Below are 13,427 nucleotides of genomic sequence, written 5' to 3' on the forward strand. Positions count from 1 at the left end.
TTCTACTTTTTGTCTCTGTAATTGGTTTTTTCCTTTATCTCTCCATACTAGAGATGCTTGGTTATTTGTAGTTGAGAAGGGAGAGAGTATGACACAAACAAGCAAGTGGAATCTATTTCAAACTATGAAATATCAAATTTAGGCATTCACAAAAATCCTATTTTGTTCAACTCTCTTTTTTAGGTATTGCCTATTCACAAACCATACATCATTGGTCCATAATGTAATTAAAATTTCCCTGCTAAAAGCAAATACAGATCCGTAAACTTTAACATGAAATTCTTAAGACCACATATGCTTTCGGGTTCAGAATTATTTAGATTTCAGAAAGGTAAGGCGGTATATATATCACGCATTATGTAACATCCCTATAGCAGGATCCAAGACAGCACCTTATAAACATACACATTAATATTTCTACAGTAAAACACGAATAGTGTTAATTCGTGGGGATAAATGAAGACTAGAAATAGCCTCTTGTCACTTCAGGCTAGCTTTTCCCAGCAAACACATTTTGGCACCCAACTTTATGAAATAATTTTGTTTATATTTATGATAAGAGCTTTTTGAATCTCAGGATTTCAGATAAGGGATTGTGCACCTGTATTCATTATACCTTTTGGAATGTGACAATTAAAAAAAGTGTCTTGTCTAATGGGGTATAGAAGCAAATAGAAAGATAACTGCCATAAAGTATGTTAATGGTTATAATAGGGAAAGTACAAAGTGCTGTGGTAGTATATCACAGGGTTACCAGATCAGATCTGGGGAGTTTAGGGGACTTAATGGAGAAGTTGATGTGGGAATTGGTTGCTGAGTTTTCCATCCAGAGTGAACAGCAGATGCAGAGACTTAGCATAAACTCAGTTTGGATGAGGTGAAAGTTATTCAGTCTAGAATTGATCTAAGGTGGTGATGGCAGGAGCACTGGACAGGATTCTCTGATCAGGCTATGGTGGCAAGCCTTGTGAGGGATTCTGGACTTCATCCTAAGGGCATTGATGAACCATGGTAAGAGTTTTTAAAGGACATACCTTGTAGAAAGATCATTCTGACCACAGTGTGGGATGGATTGTAGGGAAATGAGACTATAGATTGTTAAAATGATCTATAGCAGAAGATCGTTGTGGCCTGTACTGGGGAACGGACAGTGGAGTGGGGGGGATCCAAGTGGACAGATTCTGGTACTTTGCAAAGTCAGTAGAAATCAATGATTGGATATTAAGGAGAGGGGAACACAGAAGAGATGTTAAGAGTGATGCCAGTTGGGAATTTACCCAAGGGATATAGGAGTGCTGATGCATATAGGGGCACATGTACCCTAGTGTTCCTAGCAGCACTTTCAATAATAGCCAAATTATGGAAAGAGCCTAAATGTCCATCAGTTGGCGAGTGGATAAAGAAGATGTGGTTTATATATACAATGGAATACTACTTGGCAATGAGAAAGAATGAAATCTGGGCATTTGCAGCAACGTGGATGGAACTGGAGGGTATTGTGCTAAGTGAAATAAGAGAAAGACGGATACCATGTTTTCACTCATGTGGATCTTGACAAACTTAACAGAAGACCATGGGGGAGGGGAAGGGGGAAAAAACAGTTACAGAGAGGGAGGGAGGCAACCCATAAGAGACTCTTGGATAGTGAGAACGGACTGAGGGTTGATGGGGGCTGGGAGAAAGGGGAAGGTGGGTGTTGGGCATTGAGGAGAGCCCTTGTTGGGATGAGCACTGGGTGTTATTTGGAAACCAATTTGACAATAAGTTATATTTTAAAATTTTGCCCAGGATTCCAACTGAATAGATAGTGGGGGCCATGTATGGCAGGGTGGAACCGGAAAGACATGGATAAGGGGAGTGAACGTTCAGTTTGGGCAAATTGAGTTTGAGCCTATTGGATACCCAAATAGTGATGTTCATTATTCAGTAGAATACTTAAGATATTTGTCTGTAAGTCTTCTGGAATCCTCTGGGTGAAAATAGCTGGAACATGAAGCCATTAGTGTGGGTTTGATCATTCAGGAAAAGCATACAGAGGGAGAAGATAGCCTCGTGTGGGAACTTGGAGGCACATTGATTTTTCAGAGACAGAGGAAGGAGGACTCACAAATGAGACCGAGGAGAGGAGGTTGAAAGCAAATGTGAGAGGAATCCAAGTAGGAGAGGAAGTAGTTACAGTTTAGAACTATTCCTTAGCTTTGCTCCAAGAAAGGGGGAAGAAACCAAATTTAGGCATGGTTTTCAAGCAGCTTAGCTGTGGAAGAAATTGGAGAGGCAGTTTACATAAGAATTCTTGTTTCTCACTTAGTTTTCGTCATCCTCCGTAACGATGAGGATGGCACTGTAGGTTAGTCCCCCCAGATGCTCAGGCCATAGAAGGTGGACGTTTTCTTTATGCCTGGTTTGACTGGAATGTCCTGGTCTTTATTTCACCATCTTAAAACTTAAATCCAATTATGTGACATAGCTTTTCTGTTTGGTTAAATAATTCTCTGAGTGCTAAGAGTGGTCTCGTGATTATAAAAATTATAAAAAAAATATTTTATGTAACTACTGTTATTACGAAGCCCTTACCATCTGAATTCTTTTCTCTTTTGTAATTCTTCCCTCTTCTTCGTCTTTCACTGTAGGTGTGGCAGAGAAGACACAACTTCTGAAATTGAATGTACCTGCTACCTTTATGCTCGTATCTTTAGATGAAGGTCCAGGTCCTCCAATCAAGTACCAGTATGCTGAATTAGGCAAACTGTACTCGGTAGTGTCACAGCTGATCCGCTGTTGCAATGTCTCTTCAAGAATGCAGTCTTCAATCAATGGTAAAATCAAATGCCCCATTCTTTACATTGGGTTTTAATACTGCTGGCCATATGTAGTGCCCAGTTAATTATTTTAATTCTGAAGATGTTTCTAAAAACAAGAGTCCCGACTATCTGTGCTTTGGAATATTTTGTAATATTTTGGGTTCTGTACCTTTTTCACATGTTTAAAGGGGATCTTTTTTTGTCTACTTGCTACTGAGGTTGATACCTTATGAAGTAGTTTACGAATTAACTTTTTATATAGGAAAATGGCAGTGTTGGCATTTAAAGTTTGCATCTTATCATCTTGGTCTATCTGGTTATTGTAATGCCTGATACTCCTTTCTTCATTGTTTCATTGTACTTAGGAATATTGATTTAAAATGTTACTTTTTGAAAATACAAACTTCATAAGCTGTTTTCGGTGGTGAAACCTGTAGATTATTGTGGAGAAGCCTATTCGTTTTTCATTGATGACAAATCTGTATTCTAGGTAATCCTCCTCTTCCCAATCCTTTTGGTGATCCTAATTTATCACAACCTATAATGCCAATTCAGCAGAATGTGGCAGATATTTTGTTTGTGAGAACAAGTTATGTGAAGAAAATCATCGAGGACTGCAGTAACTCGGAGGAAACTGTCAAATTGCTTCGTTTTTGCTGCTGGGAGAATCCTCAGTTCTCATCTACTGTCCTCAGTGAACTTCTCTGGCAGGTTAGGAAAATAAACATTCATACGTCTCTATAATTTGTCATTTGTCATTCCTTTAAACAAGTTATCTCACCGTGTCTTTCCTGATTTTAGGTTGCATATTCCTACACTTACGAACTCCGGCCCTATTTGGATCTGCTTTTGCAAATCTTACTGATTGAGGACTCCTGGCAGACTCACAGGTTTGATCCTCTTTTTTACTTGCCCAACTTTTAGACTAACTGAAATTGCCAGTCAGCACTTTTTTTTAATACCTCCTGGAGATCTAATAAATGTGTCCTCTTAAAAGCTTAAGAGTGAATAAACAGTTGCCCGTGTTGCATGCTTACCACTAGCTGTCAAATTTTTTTTTAATTAAGGAAAACTAGCATAAGCTTTTGGTAAATATGTTAATTTCATTAATGACATGCTAGGGTTGTTTTAAAATTAGTCACATGAGGTAAGATAACATTTGGTTATCTAAAAATAGTCCTTAGGTAAGTTAAACACAGTGAGTTCTCATTATTCATGGTATTTACATATTCTAAAGTTGCTGTGAACACTGAATGGGGGAGTGCTGAACCAGTGCTCCTGGGGGAAATACGGGGTTGGCTTCCTGCAAGCCTCTGGTTGTGTTCGTGTCAGCCAATCTATATGTAACCATTTTTAAAGTGTGCTTTTTTTTTTTAAGTTTATTTCCTTATTTTGAGAGAAGAGAGCAGGGGAGGGGCAGAGAGAATCCCGAGCAGGCTCCACACTGCCAGCGCAGAGCCCGACATGGGGCCCAAATGCGCGAAACTGTGAGACCATGACCTGAGCCGAAACCAAGAGTCGGTCACTCCACTGACTGAGCCACCGAGGTGCCCCCTTCTTTTTTTTTTTTTTAACTGAGGTTATCCAGCATAACTATCCCCTCAGGCTTTCTCCAGAATTCCTCCGTTTGTTCTTTCTGTCCTAAAGTTTAATGTATTATCTTTAATCCCAAGAATTATACAGATGATGGTGAAGTATGGAATTAGTTGACAGAAACAGTTCAAAATCTATATAATGGACCGCCTCCCATCTGTCAATATAATAATTAAAACAGCAACTTGAAAACAAGTTCTACAACAAAACACTTAAAGAGAAATTACAATTTTGAGTCTTAGTGGGGATTGCAAATGCCAGAATTCATGAATCCGTATTTCCAGATTATCTCCAAAATTACCATCGTAGATTCAAGTCATATTACTGTTTGTAAAAATAGCATTAAACCAAAAATCAGTTTTCAGGAGACAAAAAAAAATCAGTAGTTCCAAAACTATAACTGTGTATTTTGAGCACTGTCCAGTACCCTTCTCAACAGGATTCTAGGATTTGACATTTTTCTTAAGAATTGTTTTTAATGGGGGGCACTCGGGTGGCACAGTTGGTTAGGCATTGGACTCTTTAGCTCACGTCATGATCTCAAGGTTCATGAATTCAAGCGCCGCATTGGGCTCTGCAATGACAGCATGGAGCCTGCTTGGGATTCTGTCTCTTTCTCTCTGCCCCTTACCCCACTGTGCTATATCTCTCTCTCAAAATAAATAAACTTGTTATTTTTTTTTGAAAATAGGTGTTTTTAATGGAATCTTTCACTCTTTTCATTTAAAAATATTATAAGCATGTATAGCTTTAAAACAGTCGTTACATCTTAGTTCTCTTGAGTTATTGAAGCAAGCAGGAATGGGAAAGGCACGTGTGCTGGAATAAATATGGACAGTTGAGTTTTGTGTAATGAGATTAGTAAGGTATTGTTACTATGAATCACTGGCCCAAGCTTGAAAATAATTTTCTCATAGTGAGCTTTGAGTTCATTCGGTAAGCAGTGTATGAATATTTATGGAGTATCTGTCTACCATGTGCCTGGCACTAGCAGGCATTGGGGAATAAAGCAGGCAAAGATAATACTGATCAAAACAGCATTTGAAAGCAGTTAATACTAATGGGAAGAAGATGTGATGTGGTAAAAATAATGCCTTATACTTCATTATCACTTGAAAAAACTGAAGGCAAAAACAGTATATACACTGAAGTGTTTCAGATTAAACAGCAAGAAGCCTGTACATGATTGATTAGTCTGAAATTATTAAACCTTGCAAAATTGCTGAAGTCATGATTTCCAAACAAAAGATTTCAGGAGTGCATGTAATGCAAAAACAAAAACCAAACTTGCGTTTTTATTTGGAAACATTCTACTAAGTAAAATTTATGGTTTATGTAAGGTTTTTTGTTTTTTTGTAATTCCTGACTATACAGGTAGTGTTTCTTTATGGAGGTTAAATTCACCATTTTAACTGGTTTAAAGTATACAATTCAGTGGGTTTTAGTATATTCACAGTGTTGTACAATCATTACGACTATCTAATTCCAAAACATTTTTATCATTCCAAAAGGAAACCCCATATGCAATTAAGCAGTCACTCCCTATTACCCCCATCCCCCGGTAACGACTAACCTGCTTTCTGTCTCTGGATTTGCCTGTGCGCTTCATATAAATGGAATCCTATAAAATGTCCTTTTGTGTCTGGTTTCTTTCACTTGGCATGATGTTTTCAAGGTCTTCTGTGTTAGAGCATCTATCGGTACTTCATTCCTTTTTATGGCCAAATAACACTCCATTGTACGGATATACCACACTCTTTATTCATTCATCCATTGTTAGACTTTTGGTAGTTTCTACCTTTTGGCTGTTGTAAATACTACGGTGAACATTTGTATATGTGGTTTTTTTTTTTTTAAACCTCTGTTTTCAATTCTCAGAGTAGAATTGCAGGAAGGTAAATTTTTTATTTTACTGTTATTTTTTTAGTTAAACTGCAAAGTATTCATAACATAGGATTTACCATTTTAACCATTTTTAAGTTACAATTCATTGGCGTTCACTCTGTTCATAATGCTGTTACCATCACCACTATCCATCTCTAGAACTTTATCATCCCAAACTGAAACTCTGTGCCCATTAAACCATAACTCCCCATTACTTCATGTCTTCACGACTCAAACATGTTGTAGCATGTGTCTTAATTTTATTCCTTTTTAAGGCTGAATAATAATCCACAGTGTGTATACACCCCATTTTGTTTACTGGTGGGTGAGGTTTTTAACACAAAAGAAACAGGGTGCTTTTTTGCCGCTATAATTTTTTTAAGTTGCTTATTGAGGTAGGGGGGAGAACAAGAAATCATTGACTGTATATTGTTCTTTTGTGACTTGGCACAAACTGAAATGAAATCACCCATCTTTGGCAAATCAGCTAAATTGTAGTAGTATTGGTGAAAATTACTTTGTCGTATAGCACCTCATGATTAGAATTCAAGATCATTTTGTACTTCCAAATTATATCACTGTGTCACAGTCACTGATTTCTAACTTCCTAAGGAAATGCAGCTTTATAAAAGGGACTGACTTGAAGCAAACTCTTAGGTACAGCAGTTATAACATTAGTTGTTAACTTTAAGTTTGTATTACTCTTAGTGTCCTAAATTCACTTCCAGTAATGTATTTGAATTCCATCACAAAATCATTTTGGATTGGTAACAGGTTGGTAAGAGCACAGACTGCTAGGTGGCTGCCTGATCTTGGATAAGCCGTTTAACCTGTCAGTACCCCTTTTCTCCTCTGTTCAGGGGTTTGACAATAATGACCTGCTGTCTAGCATTAGTACATTCAAGGAATGTTAGTGGCTGTTTGATCTTTCAGGTTTTTATATTTGGTTCTTTTTCAGAATTCATAATGCACTTAAAGGAATCCCAGATGACCGAGATGGGCTGTTTGACACAATCCAGCGCTCGAAGAATCACTATCAAAAAAGAGCATACCAGTGTATAAAATGTATGGTAGCTCTTTTTAGCAATTGTCCTGTTGCTTACCAGATTCTGCAGGTGAGGGTTTTTTCTTACAGTTTTGTACAAATTGGAATCCGAGTTAGGGATTCCATTTTTAAAAAAAGGAATAGTGGGAATTTGGAGTTATTTTAACTTTGAGAAATAGTCCAGAGCCTTTTACATACATGGTTTTATTTTCTTTTGAAGGGCAATGGAGATCTTAAGAGAAAGTGGACCTGGGCAGTGGAATGGCTTGGGGATGAACTTGAAAGACGACCATATACTGGCAATCCTCAATACACTTACAACAACTGGTCTCCTCCAGTGCAAAGCAATGAAACATCAAATGGTTATTTCTTGGAGAGATCACATAGTGCCAGGATGACACTTGCAAAAGCTTGTGAACTCTGTCCAGAGGAGGTAAAAAAAAAAAAAAAGAAAGAAAAAAGAAAAAAGAAAGAAAAAAGAGCCACAAGTGTATAGCAGATAGAAATGAAAGAAAGCAATTTTTTCCTTTATAGGCCAGTGTAGTCTTCAGTTAATGAGGGAGCCGCCTTCTAGAGAAATTTCTGAAATTGCCTGAAATGTAGTCTCTCTCAGAGAATCCAAATCAGGTTTTTTCATCTGCTTTACATTTGTTGCTCTTCAGTAAAAGGAAAGTTGTGAGTCCGTTTTGTAGGTTAAGTTTTTATTTCAACTAGAAAAAAAACAATTAGGCAGATTCAAGTTTATTTTTATCTTTAAATTTTTAAAATTAGGAGCCGGACGACCAAGATGCCCCTGATGAGCATGAGTCGCCTCCACCTGAAGATGCCCCGTTGTACCCCCACTCACCTGGATCTCAGTATCAACAGGTAAATGGGGGGCCGGTTTTTGTTTTCATCCCTAGAACCTACTTTTATGCTTTATTTAAAGGATGACTAAATTTTTTGTTGTGACTGCAAAGGAGTAAAGACTAGACTACCTTTAGGGCATGATCAAAAGAATAATCATTGGGACAGGGTCACAGTATGATGTGTTTCAGCTCCTCCCTGTTGTGTTTTCCTGGTCAAATAGGTGCCCTTCTTTGTACTCCTATGTTACTAAAACTGTGTGACAATTGATGTCCACATAAAATGATACTTAGTAAAAGGGATTATGACATTTCCTGTTAGAGACTACAAATGGATTCCAAAGACATTTAAGATGTGGCAATGAAGGAAATTGTTCTTGGTTACTTAGCTTAACCAAGACTTCAATGACAGTAACAACTGTTTAAAAATTTCCATAAAATTTCCTATAAGATCAGTAGCTAAATAATTAACATTTAAATGATGAAATTTTCTAAACGAGAACTTTTCCTTCTAAAACCAGATGTGACTAATTCACATCTTTTGAGGCAGTGATGCTCAAACTTGAACAAGCATCAAAAATTTTTCCCCTGGGAGCACCTAGATTGCTCGCCAGTTAAGTGTCTGTCTGACTTCAGCCCAGGTCATGATCTTGTGATTCATGGGTTCAAGCCCCACATCGGGCTCTCTTCTGCCTCTGCTGTCAGGACACAGCCTGCTTCAGATCCTTTGTCCCCTGCTCTCTCTGCTCCTTCCCCACTTCTGTTCTCCCTCTCAAAATAAGTACATTAAAAAAAAAAAAATTTCCCCCCTTGGTCAGAGGTGGGACGCCTGGGTGGCTCAGTAGGTTGAGCGTCTGACCCTTGATTTCGGCTCAGGTCATGATATCAAGGTCTTAAGGTCATTGAGCCCTATGTGGGGCCTGTGCTGTGGAGCTCTGCACTAGCAGCAGGGACCCTACTTGGGATTGTCTCTTCCTGTCTCTCTGCCCTTCCCCTACTAGCTCTGCTCTCTCTCTCAAAATAAATAAGCTTTTAAAAAATAAAATCTTTAAAAAAAAAAAAAACCAAAACCCCCTGCTGGGCTTGTTAAAAATTTTTTTTTTTTAACATTTATTTATTTTTGAGACAGAGACAGAGCATGAACGGGGGAGGGGCAGAGAGAGAGGGAGACACAGAATCCAAAGCGGGCTCCAGGCTCTGAGCTATCAGCGCAGAGACTGATGCAGAGCTCAAACCCACAAACCGTGAGATCATGACCTAAGTCGAAGTCGGACGCTTAACCGACTGAGCCACCCAGGCGCCCCCCTGCTGGGCTTGTTATAGCACAGGCTGCTGGGCCCCCACCCCAAGCTTCTGATTCCTTTAGCTCTTGGGTAGAACCAGAAAAATCTACATTTCTGACCTGTCCCCAGGTGATTGATGCTTGGTGCTAGTCTGGAAACCAGTTCTATTTTCAGACTATATTTCAGGCTGGAAACAGAAGCATACTGAATAGTTAGAAAATGCATATTCATAATATTTATTTTTGTAATCCAAATTCTAGAAAGATCTAAAATCTTCTTGGTTGGTGGGAATGTACAGAAAAATGAGGGTTCATGGGTTTAAAACGTTACAAAACCAAATTCACGAGGAAGAAAGTTCCTTTCCTCAGCCCTGAGAAAGCTCCTGTATTACTCATGCTTGGTTAATCCAGATCTTTAGCCTTGTTTTTAGTGTCACCATTCTGTGTTCAAGGTCGCTGCTAATGCAGATGTCCTGTGACCAGATTCATCATTATCCTATAGAAGCTTCAAGGTGCTTGGAAGAGTCAGAATAGATGTATTCTGGCTCAGAAATCATTTTTTGTAAATGTTTTTTGACAATAAATAGGCTATAATCTCTTTATTTGTCAGACTTTGGTCTAAATAATTTGGGGCACTAAAAATCACTTCAGCTAAAACTTTACACAGACCTACACTGCTTTTATTTGGGGCTCGGGGGGTTGCAGTTTAGGTGGTGTGTGTTTTTTTGTTTAAGAAAATTTTTTTTTAAGTTTACTCGTTTTCAAGAGAGAGAGAGAGCGCACACGAGCAAGGGAGGGGCAGAGGGTGAGGGAGACACAGAATCCGAAGCAGGCTCCGAGCTGTCAGCACAGAGCCGGACTTGGAGCTCGTGCCAACAAACCGTGAGATCGTGACCTCAGCCAAAGTCGGCCAGTTAACTGACTGAGCCACCCAGGGGCCCTGGGTTTTTTCTCTTCCAAACCATTTTTTTCCCTTCACCATTAGGCCCAGCATATTGACTTTTTGTAAGTCCCAGGAATAAAAGAAATGTTTTCAGCCCATGATTTTGAAAGTTTTAACATAGATCTCTTCTCCCCTCTCAGAATAACCATGTGCACGGACAGCCATATACAGGCCCAGCAGCACATCACATGAACAACCCTCAGAGAACTGGCCAGCGAGCACAAGAAAATTACGAAGGCAGTGAAGAAGTGTCCCCACCTCAGACGAAGGATCAGTGAAATGCACATACTTAACTGGTTCCATCAAGACTGTGCACCCAGGCCTTACAGTCCAACCTTTTTCTGTGTCTGGCTAATATTTAAAACTAGAAAAACTATTCCTAATCAACATGGAGTGGAGAGTTTATTCACTGTCTTATCTGCAGAAATTTGCTGTCCATATATAACCCGCCTGCAGTGGAAAGTGTATAGTGTTTTGTAATAAATGGCCTGATGCTAATGTGTAAATGGCAAAGGTGTATATAGTATATTAATGTTTGACTGTTAATTCTTAAGCAAGAAACTTTTCTTGAGGAGACTCACAGATCTACAAAAACTACAAAAGTTAATTTTCTTGTTCTACCCATTGCACTCTGCAACCAGTGTTGCCTGCCTCATGGCAGTTGGATCTATTCCTTTACAAAAAAAAAAAACAAAAAATACACCACCACCAACAAACCAGAGCCCGTCCATGTCAACCACACCAATAGTTTCATGTTAATTCTTTGCCACTGGAGGCAGTTTTACTATGAGCAATGTAAGGCTGGTAACCTTTAAATTATTTGGTTGATGTGGAAAATTGGTGATGTAACATTGTTTCTAGATCTTTTTCATTGCCTTTTTATTCTGACATTAGGTTAATCACTTTGAAGCTATAGTTAAGCTGTAACATTTAGCATGGCTTCACACCAGGTTAGTGTAGCCAATGAGGAAAAAATTACCATAATGACCGCGGTTGTCCCAGTGTGACAGCTGTATCGCTCAGAGCTTTTCCTTCTCACACCTAGACTATAAATATAAAACAAGGGGAGACGTGATTAAACAGGTGGTTTTCAGTTACACATAGGTTGCTTATGTCTAATGTTTGACAGTTCAATCTCTGGGTGGGATAAAGAAATCTATGAGTAATGGGAATTTTTAAAGATTTAAAACAAATATGCAAAAATTTGCTATGCCAGGATGCTTGGAGCATAATAGAAGACTGTATTTGGTGTGCTTGTTTCGTTTCTTTGGTAGAGCTTATTAGGTGAATCTTCTAAAACTTTCCTTCTGCTGGACCCCAGTGAAGTGGAAGTCACCAGAATCCCACAGTACTTGGAGCACCACTTGCCCCAAGACGTCTGGCTGAGTTTTCTGCTCAGTCACAGTTTTACTTGAAAGCAAGACTTGTCCTAGCTCCTTGTCCATGATTCCAAAACTTTCCATGTTCGAAGCAGGGTCTAATTAAAAAGGAAACTACTGGTTAGTTAATTGAGGTATCATAATTGCAGCATAAACATTTAATTAAAGATAAGAAACTCATCAGTTAATACTGTATTTAAAAGCGAATTGGTAACTTGAATGTGTGTACTTTTTGGAACCTGTCTAAAAACCAAATACCCCTTCAGATACAGTCCACCCTCTTCTATTTAAATATTTTGCTGTTTTATTTTATAGAAATTATTTTGCTGAATTCACAAATAGAATTTGATTTACGAAGAACTTTTTGTCCTGTGGTGTGTTTTTGTTTTTGGGTTTTTGGTTTTTTTTGTTTAATTTTTTTTCTTACTTTTTTTTTTTTTGTCCATTTTTGTTTCGTTTTTTTGAAGGACTGCATATTAAAATTCTGTGCATAGCATGCTTAGGCATGACACTGAATTCAGGAGTTCAGTCACGTTAAGTTTTTGTGCACAGAAAGATTCAACCTTTGGCCCTTTACTAAAGATTTAGAGAAAACAGGATGTTGACGCTGTAAAAGTTTCCTAATCAATCTTGTACTTTTTGTATGTTTTTTATATACATGTATATTTAATGAGCACAAGCTTGGTTGTATTTTTTACAATTCAGTTAATAGGAAAATGTTTTGTCAAAAAGGCTATAGTTGGAACTGAACAAAGCAGAAACAAAAATGAGAATTGCTTTATTTTGTGATTAAAAGGGGCAGGTATTTAAGATAAAGCTTTGGGTATCTTATTTGCAGCACTCCATAGTTCCATCAATGCCTCAAGGTTTTCTGTAAAATTAGGAAATTTTAACACCAGATAGATCCTGTTTTTCACCTTAAATATATCTGGATTTGTGAAGTTTGAGCAAAAGTCCTATACACTGTTTGCAGTTCCCAAGTGGTAGCTTTAATGTAAAAGTTGCTCAATTCCAGGCTTCCTTAACAGTGAACAAGCAGAATAGGTTAACCTTATTTGGACAAGTTGCTGTCGTTAAATACACCCATCTCACCATATGAGAGGTGGGTTTTGCATTTCCCACTCCTTAACAAAGTATGTGATGTACTTAATTTAAAAACTTTACTGACTTCCTAGACACAAAAAACTTGACATTTGAAAAGGCTGTGAATTTTTCTCCTTGGAGGGAGGATCCCACCTTGGTTGCTTTGAAACCACAATCTCTCCTTGGTGCCAGGTGAGGGCTTGTGAATCCCTATTCCCCTCCATTCGAGGAAGAGCTGTCCGTGTTGTGACCAGGATCCAGGGAAAGTGAACAGGGAGATTTCTTTTCGTGCGGATTATTTTCTCTATTTAACTTCTTAAGCATTAACATGTAAGCGGAAATGTTAAGACGCATGTTATTGTAAGAGCAACATATTGGTGACGTTGAGGTCTTTTTCTGAACATAAATGGCACATTTTAAACTTCAAGTCTTCAAAGTGCCTGAAGATTATTTACTTCTCCCTCAACTGATTTCTTGAGCCATATATATAATTCCTACTTTAAATGTTTGTTTCAGAATCACTACTCTTCCTTTCAAAGTATCCCCAGGATTCTAAATGGCATGATTACTTC

At 38.3% G+C, this 13,427-nt stretch overlaps 1 protein-coding gene across 4 annotated transcripts in view; it reads left to right on the forward strand.

The window, feature by feature from the left end:
* The window catches only part of USP9X (ubiquitin specific peptidase 9 X-linked), a 155,994-nt gene extending 145,088 nt beyond the window's left edge, over positions 1 to 10,906 (forward strand). For all 4 annotated transcript variants that reach the window (XM_045051331.1, XM_045051330.1, XM_045051329.1 and 1 more), the window contains exons 39-45: positions 2,631 to 2,816; positions 3,292 to 3,512; positions 3,603 to 3,691; positions 7,237 to 7,393; positions 7,544 to 7,756; positions 8,095 to 8,190; positions 10,534 to 10,906. In XM_045051331.1, coding sequence (XP_044907266.1) covers positions 2,631 to 2,816; positions 3,292 to 3,512; positions 3,603 to 3,691; positions 7,237 to 7,393; positions 7,544 to 7,756; positions 8,095 to 8,190; positions 10,534 to 10,671 — 1,100 coding nt within the window. In that variant the 3' untranslated portion in view covers positions 10,672 to 10,906. The remainder of the gene's footprint in view (positions 1 to 2,630; positions 2,817 to 3,291; positions 3,513 to 3,602; positions 3,692 to 7,236; positions 7,394 to 7,543; positions 7,757 to 8,094; positions 8,191 to 10,533) is intronic.
* Positions 10,907 to 13,427: the final 2,521 nt, after the last annotated feature.

Source organism: Felis catus, chromosome X (genome assembly GCF_018350175.1).
Source record: "Felis catus isolate Fca126 chromosome X, F.catus_Fca126_mat1.0, whole genome shotgun sequence".
Classification (NCBI taxonomy): Eukaryota; Metazoa; Chordata; class Mammalia; order Carnivora; family Felidae; genus Felis; species Felis catus.